This window comes from Chiloscyllium punctatum, chromosome 3 (genome assembly GCF_047496795.1).
Source record: "Chiloscyllium punctatum isolate Juve2018m chromosome 3, sChiPun1.3, whole genome shotgun sequence".
In the NCBI taxonomy this organism is placed as follows: domain Eukaryota; kingdom Metazoa; phylum Chordata; class Chondrichthyes; order Orectolobiformes; family Hemiscylliidae; genus Chiloscyllium; species Chiloscyllium punctatum.
In genome coordinates, this window is record NC_092741.1 from 17,527,395 (window position 1) to 17,553,714 (window position 26,320).

General features: G+C 39.8%; 1 protein-coding gene across 1 annotated transcript in view; it reads left to right on the forward strand.

Moving 5' to 3' along the window:
- The window catches only part of brox (BRO1 domain and CAAX motif containing), a 43,123-nt gene extending 19,621 nt beyond the window's left edge, over positions 1–23,502 (forward strand). Inside the window, exons 4-12 of the mRNA XM_072550718.1 lie at positions 4,310–4,405; positions 4,494–4,566; positions 9,041–9,146; positions 10,424–10,513; positions 13,399–13,484; positions 15,770–15,851; positions 16,968–17,118; positions 17,657–17,816; positions 21,360–23,502. Of these exons, the coding sequence (XP_072406819.1) occupies positions 4,310–4,405; positions 4,494–4,566; positions 9,041–9,146; positions 10,424–10,513; positions 13,399–13,484; positions 15,770–15,851; positions 16,968–17,118; positions 17,657–17,816; positions 21,360–21,446 (931 nt within the window). The 3' untranslated portion in view covers positions 21,447–23,502. The remainder of the gene's footprint in view (positions 1–4,309; positions 4,406–4,493; positions 4,567–9,040; positions 9,147–10,423; positions 10,514–13,398; positions 13,485–15,769; positions 15,852–16,967; positions 17,119–17,656; positions 17,817–21,359) is intronic.
- Positions 23,503–26,320: the final 2,818 nt, after the last annotated feature.

The following is a 26,320-nucleotide window of genomic DNA, read 5'->3' on the forward strand; positions in this document are numbered from 1 at the left end:
ATCTTAATCATCCCTAAACTGCAGCTTGTTTGTATTTACAACCGCTTATCAAGAAAAAACTTTGGGCTAAGGTAGAAAAACTCCTATAAATAGATTTTCTGTTCAAGCAAGTAATGTGCTTTTTTAAAAAAAAATGTTCAGCATCACCATCTTTCTTTAAAGTTGGCCTTTTGATTTAAGTGGTTGGGGGGGGGGGGAAGATTTTGGATTTTCAATGAGACAATAGGGCTAACTTAAAACAGGAAATCAGGTCTGGCACCATCTATGGAGAGAGGAATAGTTAACATTTCTCCAAAGAAGAAGCTAACTTCATCCATCAGTGTAAAATTGGGATTCTTCGAGCTCCACAAAGATTAGCTTTTGTCAGAAATCTTGTTAATAGGTCTAGTCATTTGCTCGTCTTGCAGATACATTTTAGTCAACCTGTCTGAATGTGTTATGACACTTTGGAGTAGTGGGACTTGAACTCCAAACCTCTGACCCAGAGGTAGAAACACTACCACTGTGTCACAAGACCCCCTTTTGCTTACCTTGCAATCTTGATGCTGAAATAGCTGTGCTGCATCTTGTTGGATAATGATTATCTTGATCAGATCATTTCTCTCTCAATTACAAAAATTTGCGAAACTGGACCAAAAGCCCAGCACATTCAGGTCTGAAAAGTGCTTGGTTTAACTTTTCTAAAATGTAATTTAACAGGCTTTGTAAACATATTCATGGTGCTAATATGCAGTGATTACACATGTTGTATTCTTCATTTAACAGGATGCTGCCTTCAATCCAAAAGGCATGTTGACTTTGAACAATATTGTTTGAAATTCAGTGCTGGTGTGATACTAGATGCATAGGCAGCAAGCCTGAATGATTTATTGATCAAATCAAACAGCAAATTCCTTCAGTTCACAATAGACCAATTATATAGACTGTACTAGGCTTACATGTGTGTGCTAGATGTAATTCTGTGATTGGTCAGTGCTTGTTGTGTTCAGTTTGAGTGAATGCAAATTCCCTGAGCCAAGTTTATAGCCTTCTCATTTGCCGAGTTCAAGGTCTTCAGAGAGGACAACCTTCAGTAATGTCCAGCTTTTTGGCTCTTCACAAATGTCAGGTATTCATCCCGAGGCCAGCGCGGTGAGATTTGGCTGCGTTGAGGCCCTGGCTTGTCCTGAACCTATTTCGCATGGACAGCTATTACTGTGGCAGTTCGAAGCTTGAAATGCAACAGACTTATTTGAATAATGCTGAGCATACTAAGACCTACATTAAACCAATTTAGGATGATCAGTTGCCCTCATAACATTGTTCATTTACAGTTTTTAGAAATGTAATGTGTTCATATGTAAGAACCATTCTCCGCAGGCAAAAATAATTTTTGTGCCTTTTTTAAATTACTGAGACATTGGAAATCTATAGTTATAGATCCCTGCTGCTTTCTCCATGGTAATGCCTTGTCCAATCTGTTAACTAGCCAACCCAATAGCCTTTTTCTTTTCCTTTAATACATATTGTTGTGGTCATTTGGAATTTGGCACTCATGCATTCATTCTGATAAGTGCAAGATTAAAAGCTGCAGCATCAGTGTCCTTACAGCTAAAAAAGAACTTTGGTTATTTATTAAATTGTGTGCACTATATTATTGATTGACCCACTTGGCAAATTAGAGCAGTCAATCATTAGTTGTGAAATGCGTTGTTGTGTTCTGAGGTAGAAGACGTTCTATTCTGTCTTTAACAACTCAATATCAATTCTTAAGGATGGTTAGGGTTTTTGTGTGTGTGTGTGTAGCGGGTATTCCTCTGTTTGGAGTCCTACCAAGCATAAATGGAGATGGTTGTCATAGTTGGTCAGTCATTTCAGGTTAAGAGCATCTCAAGGCAATTTCCAACCGTCTTCTGCTTCATTAGTGACCGCCCTCCACCTCCAAAGGAGTAATGTTCATAGAATCGTAGAATCCCTACAGTGCAGGGCAAGGCCATTTGGTCCATTGAGTCTGCACAAGCCCTCCAAAGAGTATCCTAGCATATCCCAAATGGTTTCCTTCGACAAATCTTCCAAATCCACAGCTACTACCATCTAGAAGGACAAGGCCAGCAGATGGTTGGAATTTCACCACCTGCAAGTTCTCTTCCAACCTACACTCCAATATCACTGTTTTCCTGGTTCAAAAGTTTGGAGCTTCTCCCGAAATAGCATTATGGGTCTACCTATAGCAAATGGACTGCTGTGGTGCAAGAAGGCAGGTCTCCATTGCCTTCTCAAGGATAACGAAGAATATGGGTATTAAATGCTGACCCAGCATCCCATGAAAGAATGAATATTTAACTCATTAGGTGATATAGATCCATACGTTCTGCAGAAGGCCAGCAATGAGTATTTAATATAGAATGCTTTCCAAAGGCATTTTCAGTGAGTCACCAGGTACATGGCTGCATTGCAAATTCTGATCGCAAGTTTCTATTCCATGCTACCTAACTGTGTTAATTTACCAATCTATGTAAGTCTGTCCAAGGTTTTGCCCAACTTAACCTCCACTGCTTTACTTTTAGACTTGCCTGTGACCCTCTTTCTCTTGTTCCTGTTTGCAGTGTAGCTGCTTGCCTCAGGAATGGGAGGAGGATAAACAGGGCAAGTTATAATCCATATCAAATGTGCTTCTTTTCAAACTGAGTTCCTTGTATTTTGTTTTAGCAAAATAATTAGCTCCCTCTAAAACCTATTTTACTGATTTTCTGGATTCAGTTGCTTAAAGATGAGAGAGAAATCTAGACCTTTTAGTTTAATAGCTACTTTGAAAAGAATACTGAAATTTAAAATTACAGACAATGTCTGAATAATTGGAAAGAAATGTGAATGCCAATCTGTATTTAAATATCATTATCAGAATAATAAGTAGCACTCCTTCCACAGATGCTGTCAGACCAGCTGAGTATTTGCAGCATCTTGTTTTCTTCCTGGTTAGACAACATCTGGAGTACTGCCTACAGTTTGGACACCACACCTTCAGTTATACTGGTCAATAAAGGAGTGCGTTGCAGATTCCATAGAATGCTATCATGATGCCAAGGATTCATTTATGAAGAAGATATTAATTTGCATTGCTAAAATATTGTCATCTTTAATTGAGGTTTTTAGGTTTTTTAAATGTATTGATTAGGTAGATAGTGGAATATTTTCCAGTCATGGGAAAATACAAGGATAAGGGAACATAACCTTAAAATCAGGCAGTCAGAGATTTAGGAAACACTTGTTAATACAATGGACACTAGAACTTGCTACCACAAGTATCTCATTGATGTGATATGCTCAGCTATGAAATGAAATTTTAATACTGCCACCCAAGAAGGATACACTAATCGCCAAAAAGGAGACTTTAAAGTAAAATGTTGGAAAGGTTGCAATTTCTGTTAATAATCAGGCTTTCTTCTTGGGCTTGTCCTGGTTCCCTTGCATGCTATAGAATTGGGAAGAGAACGTTTCCATGTTGCAATTCGTCAAGAAACCTGGGTCAAAGGTTTTGCCAAAATGGGGGGAAAAAAATCTATGAATTTAGGGCATTCAGGATTAAAACCCATTAAAGTTGGTGATTTACTACTGGCATGTTCAGATCAGGAAATCAGTGAATCGTGACTGTTCAAGTAGTTTCAGTCTCTTTCTTAAAATCCTTTAAGGTCTGCTATGTCATTAAGTTTGTACTAAACCAAACAGTCCAAGATCTCTCAGGCTCAATACTTGGTGCATTAAATAATTGTAACTGGAGTGATAATTGCAATGTTGCAGTTGACCCCGTATCAAGGAAAGTAAAGAAAAGCAGCCAGTTTGTCAATCTGTATATGAATGTTGAGCAATGACAGGGTATCCTATATATGATGCACTCAATGGAACATTCCTCCAGCATTCACTGTCTAGGCTTGCATGTGAAAAATGGTCACGTGGATGCAGAGTGAAAGACTACTTGTGTCTATTTTGACTATAAGCATATGAAGGAGCTGACGCTTTCAAAAGAGTAAGTGTATTTTTATGAACCCTATTTCAAAAAGGTAACTGCTGTGAATTTAAGGTCTTCAGTCCATTCTTGGAATCACCTGAGTTATTTTCATGTGCCAATGGTAACTTCAGTACTCTGATCTGCTTGGTGCAGTTTCCAAACATATTCTTCACTGTTAATGTGGAGGGAAAAAGTATGCCCTCCTTCCTCGCCTGCCAGCCCATATAGCCACTCCAATAGATTACACTTCAAGGTAGGTTGATATAGATTTCATTCCTTTATGAAGCAATTGTTTATTAAACGATTTCAATTTTGTTCTTATAGTGCCCAGCAGGATGCTATCTTTGATCTGGTTTCCATGGAGTTTAACATAGCTTTGTGGCATACAAAATATGCCTCCAGACTAGCTGGAAAGGAGGAGTAAGTACATCATTTAATATCAACCATTCCTGTATTGCATGTTCTGGACTGAAGTAATCTAAATTAATGTCAATTCATCTGTGCTTAGTATAACAGTGGATGAAGCTAAAGACGTGCATAGAAGCTTGAGGAATGCAGCCGGAATCTTCAAACATATTAAGGTGACAAATCTGTATCTCAAATTTAACATCTGGCTTTCTTAATCTTTCTCTTGACTGATGGGCCAATTGGTCTCTTTGTAAGCTACTGTGACAATGCTGCTTGTTTAACAAGGTTATGCTGTCCTTGGTGTTTTTTTTCCCCCAGAGAGGTTGTAAAAGTAACAATTCTGAAAAGTCTGGCTTAGATGGGTTCTAGGGCCAATTTGATTACAGCAAACATTTACTGCCTTAGGAAAAAGGCTTTCAAGTTTAAAAAAAAAACTTGTGCAATGTAAAGGGAATGGCCAGTTCTCCCAGCTCTGCTTTCCTCTGTTTTAATTTGGATTTTGGCAGTCTGGCTGTTCACTGAAAGCAGTCGGGCAGCTGATCCAAGAAACAGCTACATGGAAGAGGGTGTTCCATGCCACTACCCCTCTCCTGTAAGACCCTGTATTTGATTTAACCTTTGTGCCAAGGGGTGTTTATCGAGATTGTTGCAAGCATTGAAACCAGCATCATTCAGTTGGATGAGTTGTTGGGTTTTCAGATAGGCTAAGTTATTCTGTATTCTGTTTTGTTTGTGTTTCATTCGGAAATCTTGTAAATAAATTCTGTTTTGTTTAAAACAAAGTGGTTTGATCAGCTGGCATTTCCACATTACACCTGCTTAAAAAAATGCGCAAAGTTAGGGTCTGGGCTACTTTCTTGAAATGTTTTGAGGCGGTCTAATCTGGTCCATAACACTACAAATTTCTATGATTCAAAGCAGTGGTAATGAAGTTCTGGTTGTAGGTTGTCTTGTTGCTCCCCTATGTAAGGATGGTGACTGACCATGGGGAGAATAAATCTCGTCCCATCTTACCTTACCTCAAAAGCAGTGCTGCTTCACAACAGTATAACATTCTCACAACTTTGCTTGTTTCCATTGGTATTTGTGATCCAGCAATGCTGTTATATTAGCTTTGTTTAAATTTATTTGTGAAACTTTGACTATTTTCCTTGTCTTACCACCAGTCCCCATAACCATCCCCCACTCTCAAACTAAGTAAATGCCAGTTATTTATTGGCAACATTCTTTCATTGTGAACTTACTCCCTAACAGTACTTGTGGGTGTATCCACATCACGCAGACTGCAGCAGCTCAAGATGATGTCTTGTCACCAGCTTCTCTAGGGCTATTAGGAATGGGCAATAAATGCTGGTATTGCCAGTGATCCTAACATTCCACACAATTTAAAAATAAATGTAATAGCATGCCTTGTTTCGCCATGTTGGACTGGGCGGACAAAGCCAGGTTGACACCAGGTTATAGAACATAGAACAGTACAGCACAGAACAGGCCCTTCAGCCCATGATGTTGTGCTGACCATTGATCCTCATGTATGCACCCTCAAATTTCTGTGACCATATGCATGTCCAGCAGTCTCTTAAATGTCCCCAATGACCTTGCTTCCACAAATAGATTTTTGGTGATGAGAATGCTCCTTCTTAATCTTCCTTCTCCAAATACCTTAATCTGTTTGCAAGCTTGATATGGAGGTGCTGATGTTGGACTGGGGCGGACATAATCCAGTAGGTTTATTTGAAGTCACAAGATGAAGGAGCAGCGTACTAAAAGCTTGTGATTTCAAATAAACCTGTTGCGCTATAACCTGGTGTTGTGTGACTTTGTTTACAGGATGGACAAGGTGACTTGTTCCCAATTATAAAGGCCTCTGACTTATCACTTAAAGTCACCACATACAGCAACTGGAAAGGGAAATAAACTGACTATCTTTACCTACAAGCCAAGAACAGCTTCTTCTCTGGAGGTCCTATGGATTCTGCCAAAACAGTCTCATTCAAAGCTCCATTCACACACACTCGAGCTTGTCTGTAACCAGACTTCTGCTACTACTTGAATAAGCAGCTATGTAAACAGCACTTATAATGAGTGTCTGGTAACTGGTTTTTAAAGGATAGAACAATCCTTGGCTTTTCAGTTATTTTCTCATTTTAGTCCACAGTCATAAATACAGAAAAATAAAATTAAGTAGTCTTTGCCCTGGGTAAGAATGGCAGATGTCTTTCCATTTAAAAAAAAGACTTTTTATTCCTGTGTCACAAAATAAAAAGTGTGTTTGGTCACTTTGAGTGAGGTGCTTTTTCTGAGCTGAGAGATTGTGACAGCATGTGTCTGTGACAAGATGACAAGTGGAGAGTGTTGAGAATTGATAATATGTAACAATCACTTTGGGATTGTCATTTGATGTTAAGGCAACTGGATTTGAATTTAATCAATTAATTTAAATTATGCCTAGGATAATTTTATCGTATTGATAACATCAGACCAAAGTGACAGGACAAGTCTTTGGTGTATAAAAAGGAAGGGCATTTTGAAAATTTAGTCAGAGCTAAATGTCCATCGAACTGTCATCTGAAAAGTACTCGAAAGAAATCTCTCAGATGGCATAATTTATCAAAGGAACCAAGAAATTGTATACAGAAAAAAGTGAGAAGACAGTAGTGTTGGAAGACTGGAAGGAAGATGGTGTAGGAGACTGCATGGGCCTTAAGTTGATTTAATTTTTAATAATTAGGTTATTGGAGCAGCATTTTAATGAAGTTATGGTCAAATAGTGATTAGTTAAGAAAAAGGGGGCTTGTATTTGTTAATAGTTTTTGTTTCGTGTTCACTGTTAGAGTTAGGAAAATTAAATTGTTAGTTTTTCATAAAACCCTGATGTCCACTGTTTAATTTTCACTCACTGTCACTATTAACAGATTACAAGGTGAGGCGAGCTTTTCTGGAGTGTTAGGTTATGTTATGACACAGAAGCCAAACCCCGCTGCTCATTCAAACTGTGTGGTTATCATCCAATCAATCCAGCAAGTGTGCAGGCCCTTTCAGATTTTGGTTTATTTTCAGTGCTTGTGCTTCCTGTTCCTTGATCAAGTGATGAAAGCTTCTTTCCTCCTCCTATAATTATTGATTCCTGGGTACTGGGTAATTTTGTACTGGTCAATTGTACTCTCCCTAGCTCATTGATCCAGACAAGGCCTACTATTTCAATCCAGGGAACACATAGAGAATATCTTGGATGCCCTTTATAAGAGGCCGATTGTCTTGAGGGTTGGCATCATATAGATTGATTTTAATGTTTTTACTTTGGTTCAAATGTTCCTGCACCTGTCTGTGTCCTGTGGCATTGTTTATACTGACTTGCTATTTGGAATGTGATCTGTTTGGTATGTAACTTGTTCCCGTACAGTTGAAGTGTAGGAAACTCTTGAATGTTCACAGTACGTATTTCACTCTCTCTAGCAAAAAATTGTTACCAGTATATAGCAGTGCAAATAACAGCTGTACCTGGTGTTATGCAGTTGAAAGTATAAACGGGTGTACCTTTGAGAGAGAATGCTTTTCTGAACTGAGAGATTGCAAGCGCCTGCATATACGACTAGATGGCAGTCCCAAAGTGAACTGGAAAATTGAAAATATGTAACATTTTGGCCGTGAAATTCGAAGTTAGCCGATCAGTTTGAATTCTGCTCCAGGAGACTTAAAAACCCAATCTAGTTCGAGTTTATTGTTTTGCCAACATTGAACCAATTAGATGATCTGATGTTTGGGAGTGTATAAGAATGTGGACATTTTGAAAATTGGTCAGAGAAAAACTGCTGGAGAGCTAACTGCCCATCCAACATTGTTCTCTTAAAGAAATAAAAAAACTCTTATCAAAGATACCTTTTCATGTGAAGCCTATTTGCAGTGAAAACAAAATGACCCAGAGAGACCAACAGCAAGAAAACTGAAGACAGAGAGGAAGACAGACAGTGTAGTTTTGAGATTAAGTTCATGTAACTTTAATGAGTGTCTTATTGGAACAGTGTCTTTATTGGAAATACTATTAAAAAAATAGTATTTTTATAGAATTGGAGTCAGATAGTATGTAGTTAAGAGAAGGGGGGCTTGGATTTCTGCATACATTGTTTTTAATGTTCACTATTAGAGTTAGAAAAATAAATTGATATTTTTTCTTTTAAATAGTGGGATTTGGGAACTCTCTCATTTTAACAGGTTATAAGGAAAGGCGATTTTCTGGGTGGTTGGTTTAATTAACAGAGGGGTTCGACCAATTGCGTCATTATGTAATGTGATCTACTTGGTATTAATTTGCTCGTTCCCATGCAGATGAAGTGCTTGGAAATTCTTGAATGTGGACAGTATGCATTTCACTCTGATCTTGCAACAAAGTGTTACCAGTAAGTAGCAGTGGAAATAACAGCTGTAGAAATCTATTTTTGTCATAAACTCCAAAGACCCTAGGAAGACAATTCCAACTTCCACATGAAAGCGTTATATAACTTTGTTTCATTATGTTGATCTGTTAGCAAACATAGTGGACACCTGGTCAGAAGGTGATTGATTTAGAGAATCTTAAGCTTTGTCTATCTTTTGGTGCATTCAAACTGATATGATTAATTCAATTCAATTTAATTTTAATCTTTGAAGGAAGGTGAAGTAAGTAGACTTGTGACAGCACCTGAGAAAGGAAAGGATCTTGAATCACGGGTTCTAGATACGTACATCATTCAGTGCCAAGCTGAGGCTCAAGAAGGTATGAATCGATAGCAGTGCATTTCGTGCTTTTAATTTTTTTTTCTATAACCTAAGCTACTTCAGTACAAATTTAGTCTCCCATTATTAAATGGTGTTTTGTGAATGATGTTATCAGATTGGTAACCCACAGTCTGAGTTCAAATCCCACTGTGGTAGTTTATGCGGAGTTTTGTTTTTACAAAATATAAGTTACCAGTGAAAATGACCATGAAGCTGATTTACCACAAAACCCGATCTGCTTCACTAATACCCTTCAGGACAGGAAACCTGTTAACCTTAGTTCTAGCCCTAAATGTGACTCCAAAATCAGTAGTGGCTCAGCAAGTGGTGCCAAATCACTCCAGTGTAGCTCTTGTCCAACTGGCACAATATGTTGTAGTGCTGAGCAGTGTATTATTCTGGGCGTCATGTTATTTTGTGCCTTTTGAATGTTTAATGATTCAAGTAACGGAAGTAGCAGGAAGTAAGCGCTTTGCAAGGAGGTTTAGGTAAATCACTTTAAAAGAATGGGGGACAAATAACATTGGTGAAAAAAAATGCACATTTTGCTAAAAATTTTTGTCTTGCACTCTGAGGCAAATCACAGGTACACCAATTTAAAGTGAAAACCAACATTTATACTATTTAAGAGGGGAGAGTACCCATTAGTTGGCAAGTGGATTCCAATTAGTAGATGCATTACCATGAAAAATATACCAGGTAATGAATATTGATAGTCAACTACCAGGCTTTGTTTAAATTTCAAACTAAGCAAGTTGACTGTTGAAGGCGTTGCCCTGAGAAATGAACCAACAATGGCTGTCACCTATTTTGAATTGGAACAGGTGCAGTTTGAGTAAATATTCTTTGCAGACAGAAAGAACAAGGCCCTGTCTCTTAATCTAAGTAGCTTCTAGTACATGCAAGTGTGAACCTGACGGAAAACCTTAAATTGGTTGCCAGCATAATTCTCAGCGCGCACACAATTATTCAGCAAATGCCTGGTTCTGAAATCATATGTGATGTTGGTCTCTGCACGATTGTGAGCAGATGTAGGTTATCAGTAGTCCGTACCTTGTCTTTTGTGAACAGATGACAGCATATGCTGTTTAATACAATCCACCAGTCTTTGATGTGTATGACCTGTATACCTGATATCTCTCAGTTGCTGAAATTCATAAACTACGTTGCTCATTTTATAAGATGCAGACTATCTTTTAGGCATGATGGCAGTTATTATCAAACTGCTAAATATCACTGTTGACGATGGAAGTAACAAATTTCTTTTAATTGAAGTGACCATCGCAAGAGCCATTGAATTGAAGCACAACTCTGGTCTGATTGCAGCTCTGGCCAATGAAACAGCCAATTTCTATCAGAAGGCTGGTAAGTTACGCACATTTTTCTCTCACTCCCATTTGTGTACACTCTCATTCTTATTTCTAGTCTTGTTTGTATTCGTTCTAGTGCTTATTCTTTCTTGTACAAAAAGCAATTGAAATCTGCAGAGGTTCAGTGGTCACTTGTGTGATAGCATTAAACTAGGTTTGTTTGTCTGAGGTATTCCTTTTAATTCAGAGGAAAATACCAGGTGGCTTCATGGGTAAATGTTTTAATGGTTCTCCCTCATGTGTGAACCAGTTTATTTAATGGTGAGATAAGGTGTGCAGGTTAGGAAAGTTCGGTACTGCCTCTATTTTAATTGAGCTTGGCTGATATCAATAGGACCAGTAAGGGAGGTGGCTGCAATTATAGCTAGAAACTGAAGTCAAGCAGGGTCACTGACAGCTCATGGCTCCTGCTGGCTGCACAGTAGTCTGCAATGAGAATATCCATTGAGCACATGAGGGAGACTAACTTCAATTTTATTATTTCTTGGATTTTACAAACTAAATCCTGGATCAAAATATTATCTTCCCCTCTCCCGGTGTGTTTTGCATGCATTTGTAATTGAAGAGATGTTGGACATTGTTAGACAGAGCTCATTATATCATTATAATACTGATATTGAAACTGATCCAATTGCATGCTGACAGAGTCTTTTACGTACAATGGAAGAGCTTAGTAATTTATTCTTTGTCTCTCATTATATGCCAGTAATGACAGACCGGGCTGCATATTCCTTCTGTATCTTGGAGTATTGAAGTTTTTTTATAGCAGTCTTGCTGCAATCCTTTTTAGCAGAAATTTGAGATTCAATCTGGTACCTTCATGGTCTCCACAGCTGCGCTCCTCATTGGATTGGTTTTCAGCACCATCAAAGAAGCGGATAGGGCTTTCACTAAACGAAAAGTAGGAATGACAAGTATGCGAATTAGGAACAGAAGTTGCCCATTTGGCCACCCAGGTCTGCTCAGTTATTCATTAAGCTATTTGTTTTTCAAACTCTACATTCCTATCTACCCGGATAACCTTTTGATTCCCTTGCCTAGCAATAAATCTACCTCAAAGATATTTAGCTCCATTTTCTGAGGCAGAGTTCTAAAGGTGCACAATCTTCTGAGAGAAAAGATTATTCCTCAGCTGTCCCTAACATTAACTCCAATTTTTAGGTAGTGTCCCTCATTTTTGACTGGTCCACAAGAGAAAGCATTCTTTCTACATTCAGCTTGTCAAGACCATTCAGACAATTCACCCCTCACCTTTCTAAACTTCAATGAAAGCAAGCCCATTCTATTCAACTTTTCCTCCTAAGTCCACCTACCCATTCTAAGTATCAATGTAATAATTAATCTTTGAACAGCTTCCAATGCATTAACATGATTCCTTAAATAAGGAGACCAAAACTCCACACCATATTATAAATGTGGTCTCCCCAGTGCTTTGCAAAACTGAAGCATAACATCCTTTGTTCAAATTTCTCTTGTAATTAATGAAAGTATCCGATTAGCTTTCTTTACCTGATCTGCCTCTTCACTAACTTGTGAATCAAGCGATTGAACACCTAGATTCCTCTGCACCACCTCAAAATTCTGCAGTCATTCTGTTTTAAGTCCTAGTCAACATTTTTATTCTTCCTGCCAAAATGAATAACTTCATGCTTTTCTACATTGTACTCTCAGTCACTCAGCCCATGTCCATCTGTAATATCCTTGTATTGTCTTCACAGCATATTTTCCAACCTACTTTTGCATCATCTGAAAATTTAGCTATCGTGCCTATATTTCCCTCATCTAAGTCATTGGTATAAATTGTAAGAAGTTGAGGCCCCAGCACAGACCCATTTGGAACTCCATTCGTCACATCCTGCTGACCTGCAGGTCCACGTTATGCACGCTCTTGGTTTCTACTAGCCAGCTAATTTTCTGTCCATGCTCTTGGGTTGCCCCCTTCACCACGAGCTCTACTTTGCACAGTAACCTTTTGTGTTCTTTTGTGTCAAATGCTTTCTGTAAATCTAAGCACAGTTCATTCACAGTCGTCTTTATCCAGAGCCAGATACTCCAATAAATTGGTTGTGATTTTGCTTTCACAAAATTCTGATTTACCTTGAGTTTTTCTAGGTAGAAGTTCTGCATTTGGCCCAGTTATTACCTAGTAACTGATTTCAACACCTTTTGCATGACATATCAAGCTAGTTTGTCTATAGTTTCCGGTTTTCAGTCTCTCTTCATGAATCAAGGCCTTATAATTACTACTTCCCAGCCTAATTGAACCTTTTCAGAATCTAGTGAACTTTGGAAAATTAACACCAACACTTCCACCACATCATTCACCACCTCTTTGATGACCTTAGGATGAAATCCATTAGAATTCACGTAATTGTCAGCTTTTAGCTCCATCTGTCTGCTCATTACCAAAGGAAGTACTAGAAAAACTCAGCAAGTATGGGAGCACTTGCGAGTACAGCAACAGAGTTCATGTTTGAATTCAACATAACTGATATTGGAAATTGAAGAGAGATCATAGTACAGAACTGGAGTATTGTTGAAAGAGAGCACATTTTGTTGAAGGTTTTTCTCTCATCAGGATAATTCATAAGAATAATTAAGATATTTGTACTGTATGAGGAGAGTGCTGATTGATGAAGAAGTGAACTCCCATTGTGGACAATCGCTATACCAATGTTCCATTTTAATGATGACTCGAGGTAGAAATATGGTGTCTTTTGTGCATTAGAAATGTAGGGTGGTGAGTAAGGGAGCATAAACAGGATGGGTTAGAGGCGGAGAAACTAAGTTCCAAGGAATGAAATGGTAAAGTGAGTGATAATGAAAGTGGAACTGACTTTATTTGAAGATAGTAGTTTACATCTGATTTTCCACCTTTAGATCACACTCTTACCACCTTGGATCCAACTTACACTGCAAAATGGAGGAAGTATTTACAGCTTAAAAACTCCTTCTACCTGGCTTATGTAAGTGTTAAACCAGCAAATTCAAGCAGTCAGTTGCTAATTGTATGATGTTTGGTGCCCACTCATTGATTCCTGAAATGTGAGATTGGATCTGAGGGGCTGATCAGAGTAGCAGTTTTTTGGAGGAAATGCCTTTCCTCCTCTGGATAGTTAATTGCTCTGCTGGATAAGAACGAATTTCTGTAACGCTTTTCTATATGACTAATGGATTTGTGCAAAAGGATCTAATTATTAATGGGTTTTGGTTCTGTGATACAGGGATTCTTCAAGAGCAGGCATGTGGAGTTTGGTTTGTGAGGAGAATCACTGCTTCCCCAATGTAACTCAGCTACTGATGGGTGGCACAATGAGAATGCTAACTCTTTGCCAGAGGTATGAGGGTGGAAGATTAAATGTGCTAGAGACTCTGTCTATTGGTGCTCAGTTGTAGATGCCTACTTTGCAATGTCACTGGAATGTATCTTTCAGTGCTGCAAAATTCTGAGGCCCTATGCCATAGGAGATATTGCCTGCAGCGAGGGAGACCTCTGGGACTAGGTTGTTATAAGGTGTTGGTGTACAACTTGAACAGGGTTGAGCCCAGGACCTGTACCTGGGCTAGCCTATTTGTCGGTTTCCAGCAGGACCATGTACACCCTGCAGGTCAGTGCAACCAGTGACCCAGAAAGGGAAACTCTTGATATTTTGACATTGGACAATATATTGTACAGGGCAATAAGATTGAGGCAAATTAACCTATTTTGATATTCCTTTGAAGGTCGTTTGCAATTAAAGTGGCTAATGTGAGGACCTGATCATAGCTTCTGCTTCTTTGTCAAAAACTTGCTTGGTTTACACCTATTCACATGTTCTCCAAATCTGGATGATGGCCAGAATCTGAAGCACGATTCCTGCCTTATTTATTTAGGTGCTTGCCTTGACAGAACCCTCCGATTATAAATACACCTCATCAAGGTGGCATAAAATAGACAATAGGTGCAGGAATAGGCCATTCTGCCCTTCGAGCCTGCACCACCATTCATTAAACAATCTCACAACAACTTCAGTAAACTGGCTTATTCCTTGTAAGGATCACCAGCCAAGATGATTAGAACCCCTGCTCTTGCCATCAGATCACACCTGTAGAATGATGTGCTCCTGGATGGTACCAGTCGGTCCACACCAAATTTATTGATATACAATTCAACCACATACTTTAGCACAATCACTCTTCAGCCAACTCCCCTTCCCTGGCTCCTGACTGGAGATGATCTACTGTAAACCAACCCTGTCCTTAGTGACTTCCTAAATCCATCAGCAGTGTGCCTTTCCTCATTCCATCCCATATGGTTAAACCCACCGCACTAGGGGGGTAACAGCTGAGGATCTATGGCAGATGGATTTGCTGGAAAGGAAAATCTGCTAGAAACCAGATTCGTTGTAGACCCTACTACCTGTTGATCCAGCTTTGATTTCCTGTGGCAACAGTGGTTCCTTTCAAACTCATTGCAGATTGGCCAAGGGTGCTGTGCAGCCACCAAATGTAAATGGGTGTAGAATTATCCAGACTGCAGCTATTTCACTGTCTGAACAATAACACTCAATGACTAAACTTCACGGTGAGAATAAAGAACTCCATCTAGCTGCTGACAGATTTTTTGTTTTGGTTCTGCCTCAATGCACACACTAAATAAAATGAAAATAAATAAAGTTTCTAGCAATAAAAATGAAATACTCATGAGTGCTGATGTTCCATTTTGCTCCACAGCAGGATTGGCCACAATGAGCAGTTGAGTGCTACAACTTGCTTCTATGTGGTTTTTGGGAACTGATGGTGTTCCTAGGTTTTGTGGCCCCATAATTTTGTTGTTTCTTTGGCATTTTCTCATTTGAATTTGGTTACCAGGCACATATCTGTGGTGCAAACACTTATTTAGATGTTGCTGAACTGCATGTCACATTCCCAGTGGGGAATTACAGAAAGTCAAAGAGTGTGGCTTTTGTGAATACAATCCGAATTCTCCAGCTCTAATATAGTGTTCTCTTGTTCAAATAAAGGATCACACAAGAGGTTTACCTGTGGCAGCCTACTGTGCTGGGAAGGGCTCTCATGGCACTGCGGGGTAGGTGACAGTGAGCATTAATCAGGCAAGAGAGTCCTTTGCCTGTTGACCTTGGGCTGGATCCACCATATCCTCACGGGAGCATTTGATGCTTCTCAGGTTAAAACTATCTAGTTATTTTTAACCAATGTTATAATGTATGGATTTTTCATCCAGTCAATGTTATGTGCTTGTTCTTTACAGGCATATTGTTACAATGGCCAGACACTGTTGGCCAGTGACAAATGTGGGGAAGCCATCCGCTCACTGCAAGAAGCAGAGAAGTGTGAGTATGAAGAGTGGATTGTTATTAGTTCGGCAGTCTTGACTGAAAATACTCTAGACTCATCTAACATTCATATGCTGACCTTTCTGGTCAATTATCTTGGCTGGGAAGACACCCCTAAATGAGTATTGTGCTTATGATGCGTGCCTATTTAATGGAATTAATTTTGTTTGAGATTATCACCTTCAGCTTTTGTTTGTGAGCATGACTGAACTGTTCATTATAACATCTATTCATTGGGGCTATTTCCTGATTGGCTGCAACAGTCGAGATTAAAGCTGATCCCATGCTTGGGAACTTGACTCAATACTTCTCCACTTTCCGTAAAAACATCAGGAGATCATTTACAAAGACACTGTAGTTATCATGTGGTGTATAGCCATGGTAGAGCCGAGGCTCAGACTGCCAGGGCCTGTATCTCCCTCTAGACTTTGTCCTCAGTGCATGTGCTTTAAGTGGTGTGTGAGGCACTTACTGTGTCTCCAAAGTGCTTTGCTTACTACACACTGTTCATTCACCAACAATGATTTGAAGTCTTTGGTAATGTGGCAGCCACTGAATGAAGGCTGAAAGATGCCCAGTACGCAGAGGAAAGGCAAACCAGCCTATGTGTCCCCAGTAAGCTCAGTTACAGGTGAACATTGGAGATCACATCAGCATGTTAATGGCCAAAACTTGACAGTATTATTGGGCAGTGCAGAGACAACTTGTTTAAAAACATTGAATTCCAGTTTCTCCATGCAGCTTAGGAATTTGCCCACTTTCAGCATAGTACCCCAGACCTAAATAGGATCTCTCTAGGATGTGACAGAGAGGAGTAGAGCAAAGGCTTGAAATTAGTACCGAATCTTGTGATCCTGAACAGAATAGTAGGGATCAAGTTGACCAAGTAGCTAGCAAAACGCACCCTTTCCTAGAAAATATCCAGAGCGTAAAAAGCTTCACTTGTTACTTGAGCGTCTTGCATACCTCTCAACTGTTTGGTTTTAATCCAGGAGCAAATAGATGTAAAGTTGGGAATAAAATGATTCCCAGGCTTCCTGTTGTTATCCAACTGTAAGTGACATGTGAAAGATTAGGAAGTGGTTTCCTCCACATTTTTGTTTATTCTTGTAGATTACTCCAAGGCAGAGGCTTTATGCAAGGAATATGGTCAAACAAAGGGGCCAGGATCAACAGCCAAGCCATCCGAGCACTTGTTCTTCAGGAAGTTGGGAACATACATCAGAAACACTCTAGAAAAGTGTCAGAGAGAGAATGGGTTCATGTAAGTTTATTCTTACCATTGGCAACATCATCTTTTATATATTATATTATAACAAAAGAATAGTTAAGTGTGATGAACTGAAGTCACATAAGGACTCTGGGTTGCCTTCCCTTGAGTATTCCTGAACCATAGTTGGGTCTTTAAAAGACAATCCTCGCAGTCTCCTTACTGACACTTACTTTTAATTTATAAACTAGAGATTGTCACACTGCTATAGAGAGACTCGATCTTCCCATTCTCTGGATCACCATTACGCTGCCTTGCCTGTGTAACGGTCGCAGGATGAATCAGGCCTTTGGCAACCTCGAGTTAGTCTTTCAATCTGACTGACTAACCACTTCACTCACTGATTTCTATTTCATGCAAAAGCCCATCAACTGGGGGATTCTGATACCTGAATGAGGCTGTTCAGGGGTTTGGTTATGATAAATTAATAGCAAGGGCACCTTTATGATTAAGGAGAGATGTTCTTGCGTGATTGAAATAGGTAACCAAAGAAGGCTAATCTATATTATGCACCTTTTTTTTTTCTCTAAAGCTATTTCCAGAAAGTTCCTCAAGAGGCTCCACAGCTGGAACTGAAAGCAAACTATGGTTTGGTGGAGCCCCAGTCATTTGAACTTCCAGCACTCAGTAGTCAGTGGAGCCAGGATGTGTACGCTGCTTTCGATATTACCAAAGGCCCCAAGGATGACAAGGTAGGAAGGGCTATCTGTTAATATGTGATCCTGTCACCTATTGACTGGATGGGTTCATGCCAATGGGTTTTGAACTTGTGAAGGCCTCACGATTGATCTCACCCTGTCTTAATGAGCTGACCTCAACCAGTAGTAATTACTCATGAGAAGTATAAACCAAAGCTCAGGATCAAAGCCCTTGCCAGAAATTGGAAGATGAAAATAAACATTTGCACGTCTTTAGTGCCTTTCAGGACATTTCCCCCACGACCCCCCCCCCCCCCCCCCCCCCCAACAAACCACCCCCCGCCAGTACTTTGCCTCATTGAGTTGCTTTAAAGTGTAGCCACTGGTGTACTAAAGAAAGAGTTGGATCAGAGACCCTGAAAGAACCAAGTGTATTCAGCAAAAGAGCTAAACAACTGATGAGATGTAGAAGCAGAAGTAGACCATTCAGACTATTGAGTCTGCTTTGACATTCAGTGAGATCATGACTGATCTGAGAATCCTCAACTCCACTTTCCTGCATTATCATCATAACCCTTGACTCCCATAATGCTTAGAAATCTATCTCTCAGCATTAAAAATAATTAACAACCCTGTCTTGACAGCCTTTTATGGTAAAGAATTCTATTGACTCACTACCATCTGTGAGGAAAAACTTCCTCCTCGTCTTTGAGTATGAAATGTGTGACCCTTTATTCTGAGATTATGCTGTCTGCTGCTAGGCTTTCCCACATTTGAACATGAATTGTCAGAATTTACAAGGGTCAGGACCCCCAAGAACCTTGTAAGTTTCAGTAAGGTCTCCTCTCATTCTTCTAAACTCCAATGAGTACGGAGTTAGCCTACTCAATCTTTCCTCAAAGACAGTCCCTCTATACCTGGTATCAGTCTCATGAACCTTCTCTGAATTGTTTTTATTACCAGTATAACTTCCTTAGATAAAGGAAATAACACTTCATAATGTCCTACATGTGGTCTGATTAGTGCCTTGTATAATCTTAGTAAGACCACTTTATTTTTATACTCCATTTCCTTTGAAATAAAACCAACATTCTATTGCCTTCCTTATTATCTGCTGAACTTTGATGCCCAGCCTTTTGTAATTAGTAGATGCAGACTCCAAAACCCTGCTGTATTGTAAGTTTTAGATGTCTTTCTCCATTTAATTAATCAGTTCCTCTGTGACAAAGTGCATAACCACACATTTTCCTACATTTTTTGGCCAATCACTTTACCTGTCTTTATCCCTCTGCAGACTGAATAATCCTCACCAATTGCTTCCCATTTATTGTTGCCATCTGCAAACTTGATCATGGAATCCCTGCAGATAGATGCTAGACAGCCCATCAAGTCTGCACCAAATCTCCAAACAGTATCCCACTCAGACTTCGTCTCCACCCCCTCCAACCCATACCTGTAACCCCACACTTACCACAGCTAACCCACTTATCCTGAGCAATGGGCAATTTAGCATGGCCAATGCACCTAACCAGCACATCTTTGGACTGTGGGAGAAAACCAAAGCACCTGTTAGAACCACCCAGACACTGGGAGAACATACAGACTCTACATAGACAGTCACCAGAGGCTGGAATTGCACTCAGGTCCTTAGCACTGTGAGGCAGCAGTGCTAACCATTGTGCCACCATGCTGCCCAGTGATAAGGATAGATGTACTTTTGTCATCCAACTAATTAATACATGTGACATTCCACTCGTTACAGATTGCCATTCCAAAAATGCCTCCTTTATACCAATAGTCTTCTATTAACCAATCCTCTATCCTTGCAAATACACTCCCTCCAGTGTCATGGGGTATTATCTTAAATAGCCTTGCATGCAGTATCTTTTTTAATGCCGTTTGGAAATCCAAATATATTGCGTCCACTGGTTCCCCTTTATCTATTCTACTTGTTCATTCAAAGAACTGTAATACATTTATTAGGCATGATTTGTCCTTTGACTCTATAATGACTCTACTTGATTATATTGCTTCAAAATTCTCTGCTAGTACCTTCTTTATAATAGACTCGTAATGTTTTCCTAATGATAGATGGTAAGCTTCTGGCCTATAGTTACCTAGCTTTGTCTCCCTTCCTTTTTGCATAAAATTGTCACATTGGTAGTTCTCCAATCCTCAGACTTACCTAGAATTTAATGAATCTTTGAAGTTTGCATCCAGTGCAACCACTATCTCTATTTGCTTCCTTGAAAATTCTAAATGCAAGCCACAGGGACTTATTGGCCTTTGGACCCATGAGTTTCCCTTGTATGCTTCTTCTCAAGTTATTAAATTTACTTCCTTACCACTTTTAGTATTTAGATTATTTGGTATTTTTGAAATGCTGTCAGTGTTCTCTAGAATAGAAAAAGTCTTTATTTTTGCATATACTCAATGAGTGTAGGGAAAAGTTTAGATGTTGCCAATTGCAGCGCTGGCTTGTCCTTCAGCACAGCTTTGTTCATTTACAAGAGCATAGACAATAGAGTAATAAAATATCCAGCATTGCAGGAGGAAAAGTTCAGTACAACAGGCCATGTTGTCACCTAGCTTCTAGTCTCCATCTTGCCGCTAAAGACTACCTTGAAGACTGATATATTATATTCATTCAACTCCTCTGTCATTTCCTAGCTCCCCATTATTATTTCCCCTTACTTGTTTTCTATGGGGCATATATTTACTTTGGTCTCGCTGTTCCTTTTCATATAGTTAAGGAAGCTCTTGCTATCCATTTTCATGTTACTTGCTGGTTTGCTCTTTTTTTTGGTAATATTTTGACTTTTGAAACTTCCCAATACTGATTTAACACAATATGGCAAATAATAATGGTTTCTTTCAATTTGATGCTGTCCTTAAACTGACTCCAGTTAACTAAGGAAGTTATCACCTTTCTTGAATCTTTCTTCCTCACTGGGATATTTGATTTAAATTATTATTGCCATATGTACTGACATAAATTGAAAGTATTGTTTTATGTGCTAACCAGACAAATCATACCTAAAGACATTGGGGTAGTAGAACAGAATGTAGAATATGATGTCGAGAGTGTGGTGCTGGAAAAGCACAGCAGGAGAACCTGTGTTTCAGGCATAAGCCTTTCATCAGGAGTGACTCCTCATTCCTGATGAAGGGCTTATGCCCAAAATGTCAATTGTTCTGCTTCTTGGATGCTGTCTGTTTTGCTGTGTTTTTCCAGCACTCCACACTAAACTCTGATACTCCAGCATCTACAGTCCTCACTTTCTCCGAGAGTGCAGAATATAGTGTTACAGCTACAGAGAAAGTGCATAGTTTTGCAGTGAGGCATGAGCTATTTTATAAACCAAGGACCAAAAATGTTTTTATTATTAATTCACAGTAATTTTTAAGAGTGGAAGAAAAATCCTTTCCTGCTTAACAATAAGTACAGTACACCAAAAGTCGTTCTCTAACTGTTCGTATTCTGCCCTCTTTTGGAGACCAGTTCCTGTTTTAATTGTGAACTTTGATTGTAGGGCTGTGTCTGCATGACTAGCTCACATAGAATGTGACATTTAATACATTTTCATCTCCTTTTAGGCTAAGGATAAAAAGGAAGAAGAGGTGAAGCCAGTGAAGGAGCCAGACCTGAAACCCCAGAAAGATACGGGATGCTTGATTTCTTAAGGAGACAATAAAACACAATGCAATTGTCTGAACAAGGCCTGCAGCCACGACATAAAGTACATGGCTAGTCTCTCAATAGGACCTTGTTTAAGTGGCCATCAACCATGACTTCCTGGTTTCCCTTCACCCACTCCTGCCTCCTGTACAATGTTTGCACTTTTAAACAGAGTCATCAAGACACAAGTAAAGGAAAAAAGAACTTTTTCCAGTTTTCTGATTTTACTCAGTTTGTGTCCAAGATGAGGATTGAGTACCCTTCTGGCCAATTTTCACCTATCCTGGAAACATCCAAGTTTTATCATCCGCTGCCAAGAAGCTGAAACAGACAAATCAATTTGGACCCTTTCAGTGATTCACATTGTTGCAACTTTGTTGGTATACTGGCCTTGAACATCTAACTATTGTGCCCCAGCAAGACTCGACAAACATTGATTTTTTTTAAATTCTAAACTTGTATCTCACATTCAAGCTTTGTTTGGATTACTTGCAATTATCTGGTGTTAGTTTACTCTTTTCACTCCCATAACCCTATGTTCATGTCCCTGCTTTCTCTCACCAATTCCTAATCCTGAATTTCTTCCCTCTGCAGCATAGCAGAATGTGGTAATTATAGCTAGAGGTTGGGGTAGAAAGTTACAACCACTCAACTGCTGGATTACACAATACAGACAACTGCCAATTGGCTTTGGTAGTTGAGAGGAAAGAGGTTCAGATTTATCATGGGAGTACTCAATCAGACATTGCCCATGGCTCTACCTTTTCCTCAAATTAACTCTAATTTTCAGTGGCTCATTCCAAGTTGCCTTTTAAATCCTATTCACACAGCACTCAAACCCTGCCTTCTCAAGTAAGTGTGTCACCTGACCATTTCCCACTTACTCCCTCCACTCCAAATTGCTTCATATATTGTCACTAAAATAATTTGAGTTTTTCTGCTCTAATGCCCTTCCAATTGAAAATATGCATTAAACATTAGTTTAAGTACCACCTCAATCCTATCTTTCAAAGGAACAGCTAAGAAAATGAAACTGAATATATATTACACATGAAACTATAAATGTAATAAAATATTACACATTTGAATTTTAGTGTTTGGGGATGGGGGATCTTTACTAGTAGGTTTTGTTTTGAATGGATTGTACATTTAGATTGGGAATAAAAACCAAGTGCTGGAGAACCTCAGCAGCTCTGGCAGCATGTGTGGAGAGAGAGAGAAACTGTTAAGGTTTTGAATCAATACCTTCTGTTCCTAGTTGGGATTTCCTGCCAGTAGCAAGCATTCACAGGCTGAGATTTCAGTCATCCCTGAGGATAGATGAGAGGGGAAAAATAATCCGCCAAGGTTTACTTCCCAACTGCTCACCACTGCGTGTATATATAATGTTCATAACAGTTAAAGAATCCAATATTAACTCTGTGTAATACTGGTCTGAGGGTTTGACAGCCCAGAATAAATTTGTGCCATGGATGAGGTTAGTGGGCTTGAAGTGGAGATGGTGCTGGTGTTTAGGCTGATGGTGTTCTGTGGCTAGTCGCTGGCTGGAGTTTTGGGCTGCACCTGGTCCCAGACAGGAGCATTCTCAGGTTGTAGGTTGAAGGGGCAGGAAAGTGCAGTTTATTTGACTGTGGGTGAACCTGGAGGAGGGTGTTCCCAGCTCTGGTGAGTATCTAGATATGTCTTTGACTGTGGGTGATCTGAAAGTTGATTCCACGCTTGGACTCCTTTATCTGTGATGCCATTTTAAGTAATGGAGAGCTCCCTGGGAGACTCTGGTCAAAATGGAGAGAGCATCAATGTGGCACTAACTGGAATCTACATTTATTTGTGTATGTTATAAAAATAAAACTGAAGGCTTCCAAAGAAGTCAAAGGGAAAATTGATGTAACTGAGTGAAGGGAGAGAAATGAAGGTTTTATGTATAATATTGATCAGTAATGTCCTACCCCTTTTGCTTAGTGTTAAAATGCTGGTTTATCATGTAATCTTGTGTTGATTAACAAGATAATGTAATCAATTTGCTGCTTGAAAAAAATAAACACATTTATACCATTTAAATAGGCTGTGGGGTAAAAAGTTTTCAAATTCTTTCTCACCAACCTCCCTCAAAAGAAAAATAAAGCATCACCTAAATGGGCTGGTTATGTGACCAGTTGTTTTTTGATGTCTGTCCATTCCTCCAAACATAACGAACAATGCAGCTGGTTCCCAGAATGGTGTGGAAGGTAAATGCCAGCAGAGATTAATTAGAGTTATAGAACTCTGTGGGAAGCTAGAGAAGTGATTGCTGGGCCTCTTGCTGAGATATTTGTATCGTCGATAGTCGCAGGTGAGGTGCCGGAAGACTGGAGGTTGGCAAACGTGGTGTCGCTCTTTAATAAGGACAATAAAGACAACCCAGGGAACTATAGACCGGTGAGCCTGATTTCAGTAGTGGGCAAGTTGTTGGAGGGAATCCTGAGGGACAGGATGTACATGTATTTGGAAAGGCAAGGACTGATTAGGTATAGTCAACATGGCTTTGTGTGTGGGAAATCATGTCTCACAAACTTGACTGAGTTTTTTGAAGAAGTAACAAAGAGGATTGATGAGGACAGAGCAGTAGATGTGATCTACATGGACTTCAGTAAGGCGTACGACAAGATTCCCCATGGGAGACTGATTGATTAGCAAGGTTAGATCTCATGGAATACAGGGAGAACTAGTCATTTGGATACAGAACTGGCTCAAAGATAGAAGACAGAGGGTGGTGGTGGAACTAGATTGGGTTGGGATATCTGGTCGGCATGGACGGGTTGGACCGAAGGGTCTGTTTCCATGCTGTACATCTCTATGACTCTAAATGTACAACATGGAAACAGACCCTTTGGTCCATCTCCTCCATACCAACCAGATGTCCTAACTTAATCTAGTCCCATTTGCCAGCACTTGGCCCATATCCCTCTCAACTCTTCCTATTTATATACCCATACAAATGCCTTTTACATGTTGTAATTGTACCACTTCCTCTGGCAGCTCATTCCATACACTCCCCATTCCCTGCATGAAAAAGTTACCCCTCGGTCCCTTTTAAATCTTTCCCCTCTCACCCTAAACCTATGCCCTCTAGTTCTGGATTCCCCACTACAAGGAAAAGACCTTGTCTATTTATCCTATCCATGTCCCTCATGATTTTATAAATATCTGTAAGGTCAACCCCTCAGCCTCCGATGCTCCAGGGAAAACAGCCCCAGCCTATTCAACCTCTCCCTTTTGCTCAAATCCTCCAACCCTGGCAATATCCTTGTCAACCTTTTCTGAACTCTTCAAGTTTCACAATGTCCTTCCAATGGGAAGAAAACCAGAATTGCACACACTATTCCAAAAATGGCCTAACCAATGTCCTGTACAGCTGCAACATGACCTCCCAACTCCTATACTCAATACGCTGACCAATAAAGCAAGCATACCAAACTCCTCCTTCACTATCCAATCTACCTGCGACTCCACTTTCATGGAGCTTTGAATCTGTACTCCAAGGTCTCTATTCAGCAACACTCCCTGGATCTTATACACTTGATGGTAAGTCCTGCTCTGATTGGCTTTTCCAAAATGCAGCACCTGACATTTATCTGAATTAAACTCCATCTGCCATTCCTCAGCCCATTGGCCCATCTGATCAAGATCCCCAAATAGTTTGTTCTCAAGTTGTTATTTCTACATAGATGCAGTCTTTGATTTGTATAGTGTATCCCCATAGATCAGAGTTATGAGAATGCGCAAGGAGGCCTTTTGGCCAATCTTGTCTCTGGCAGCTTTTTAAGTTATTCACTTAATGCCGCTCTCTTGCCTTCTATCAGCATGCCAGCTCGTGGTTCCTTTGCAAAGAAGTCTAATTTCCTATTATCGCCACTGTACTTTGGTATCCTTCACAAATCTTAACAGCTGCATGATGGTTTATTTTCCAATTACTTTCAATCTGTGCTGTTTCATTTTCAGTCACTTAACAAGCAGAAATAGTTTCTCCAAATATACTCTGTCCATACCTCTCATGGTTTTGAATACTTCTATCAAATCTCTTCTCCTCCAAGGAAAATATTCCTAAATTCCCTTGTTTATCTTGGTAACTGAATTTCCTCATCCCTGTAACCATCTTCGTGAATCTTTTCTTCACTCCTCCTTAAAGTGCTCTACCCAGAATCAAGAGTGTGGTGCTGGAAAAGCACAGCCGGTCAGGCAGCATCTGAGGAGCAGGGGAATCGATGTTTCAGGCAAAGGCTCATTCCTGATGAAGGGCTTTTGCCAAAATTGTTAATTCTCGTGCTCCTCTGATGCTGCCTGACCTGCTGCACTTTTCCAACACCACACTCTCGACTCTGACCTCCAGCATCTGCAGTTCTCACTTTCTCCTGTTCTACCCAGGACTCAGCAATGCTACAGCTAAAGCCAAACTGATGTCTTACACAAATCAATATAGCCTTATTGCTCTCTAACTCATGTCCATATTAATAACATTTGGGATACTGTATGCTTTATTAACTGTGTTCTCAATTTGTCTCGTCATGACTGAAGCCCATTAACACCCAGGTCCACCTGCTTCTCCACCCCTTAGGAGTTATTTTTCATGTTCTCCCGATCAAATTGTATCATTGCTTTGTCTGTTTCACCAGCTGAAAGAATTTTAAAAAAAGTTCCAAACTCATGTGAGGAACTGTGCTAGTTCCAAGTGGTCCTTAGAGTCCCCCAAGATGGTGCCAGCAAGGTGAATGGATGGAGGAGAGTAGCCAAAGCCGGACTCTTGGTGAGGTGGTGGCCTGGCCTGGCCTGGCAGGAGAGGCAGAGATTCCTGATTGTGGTAGACTGGAGGTGGCAGCAGCGGCAGAGCCAGGGTCTCCTG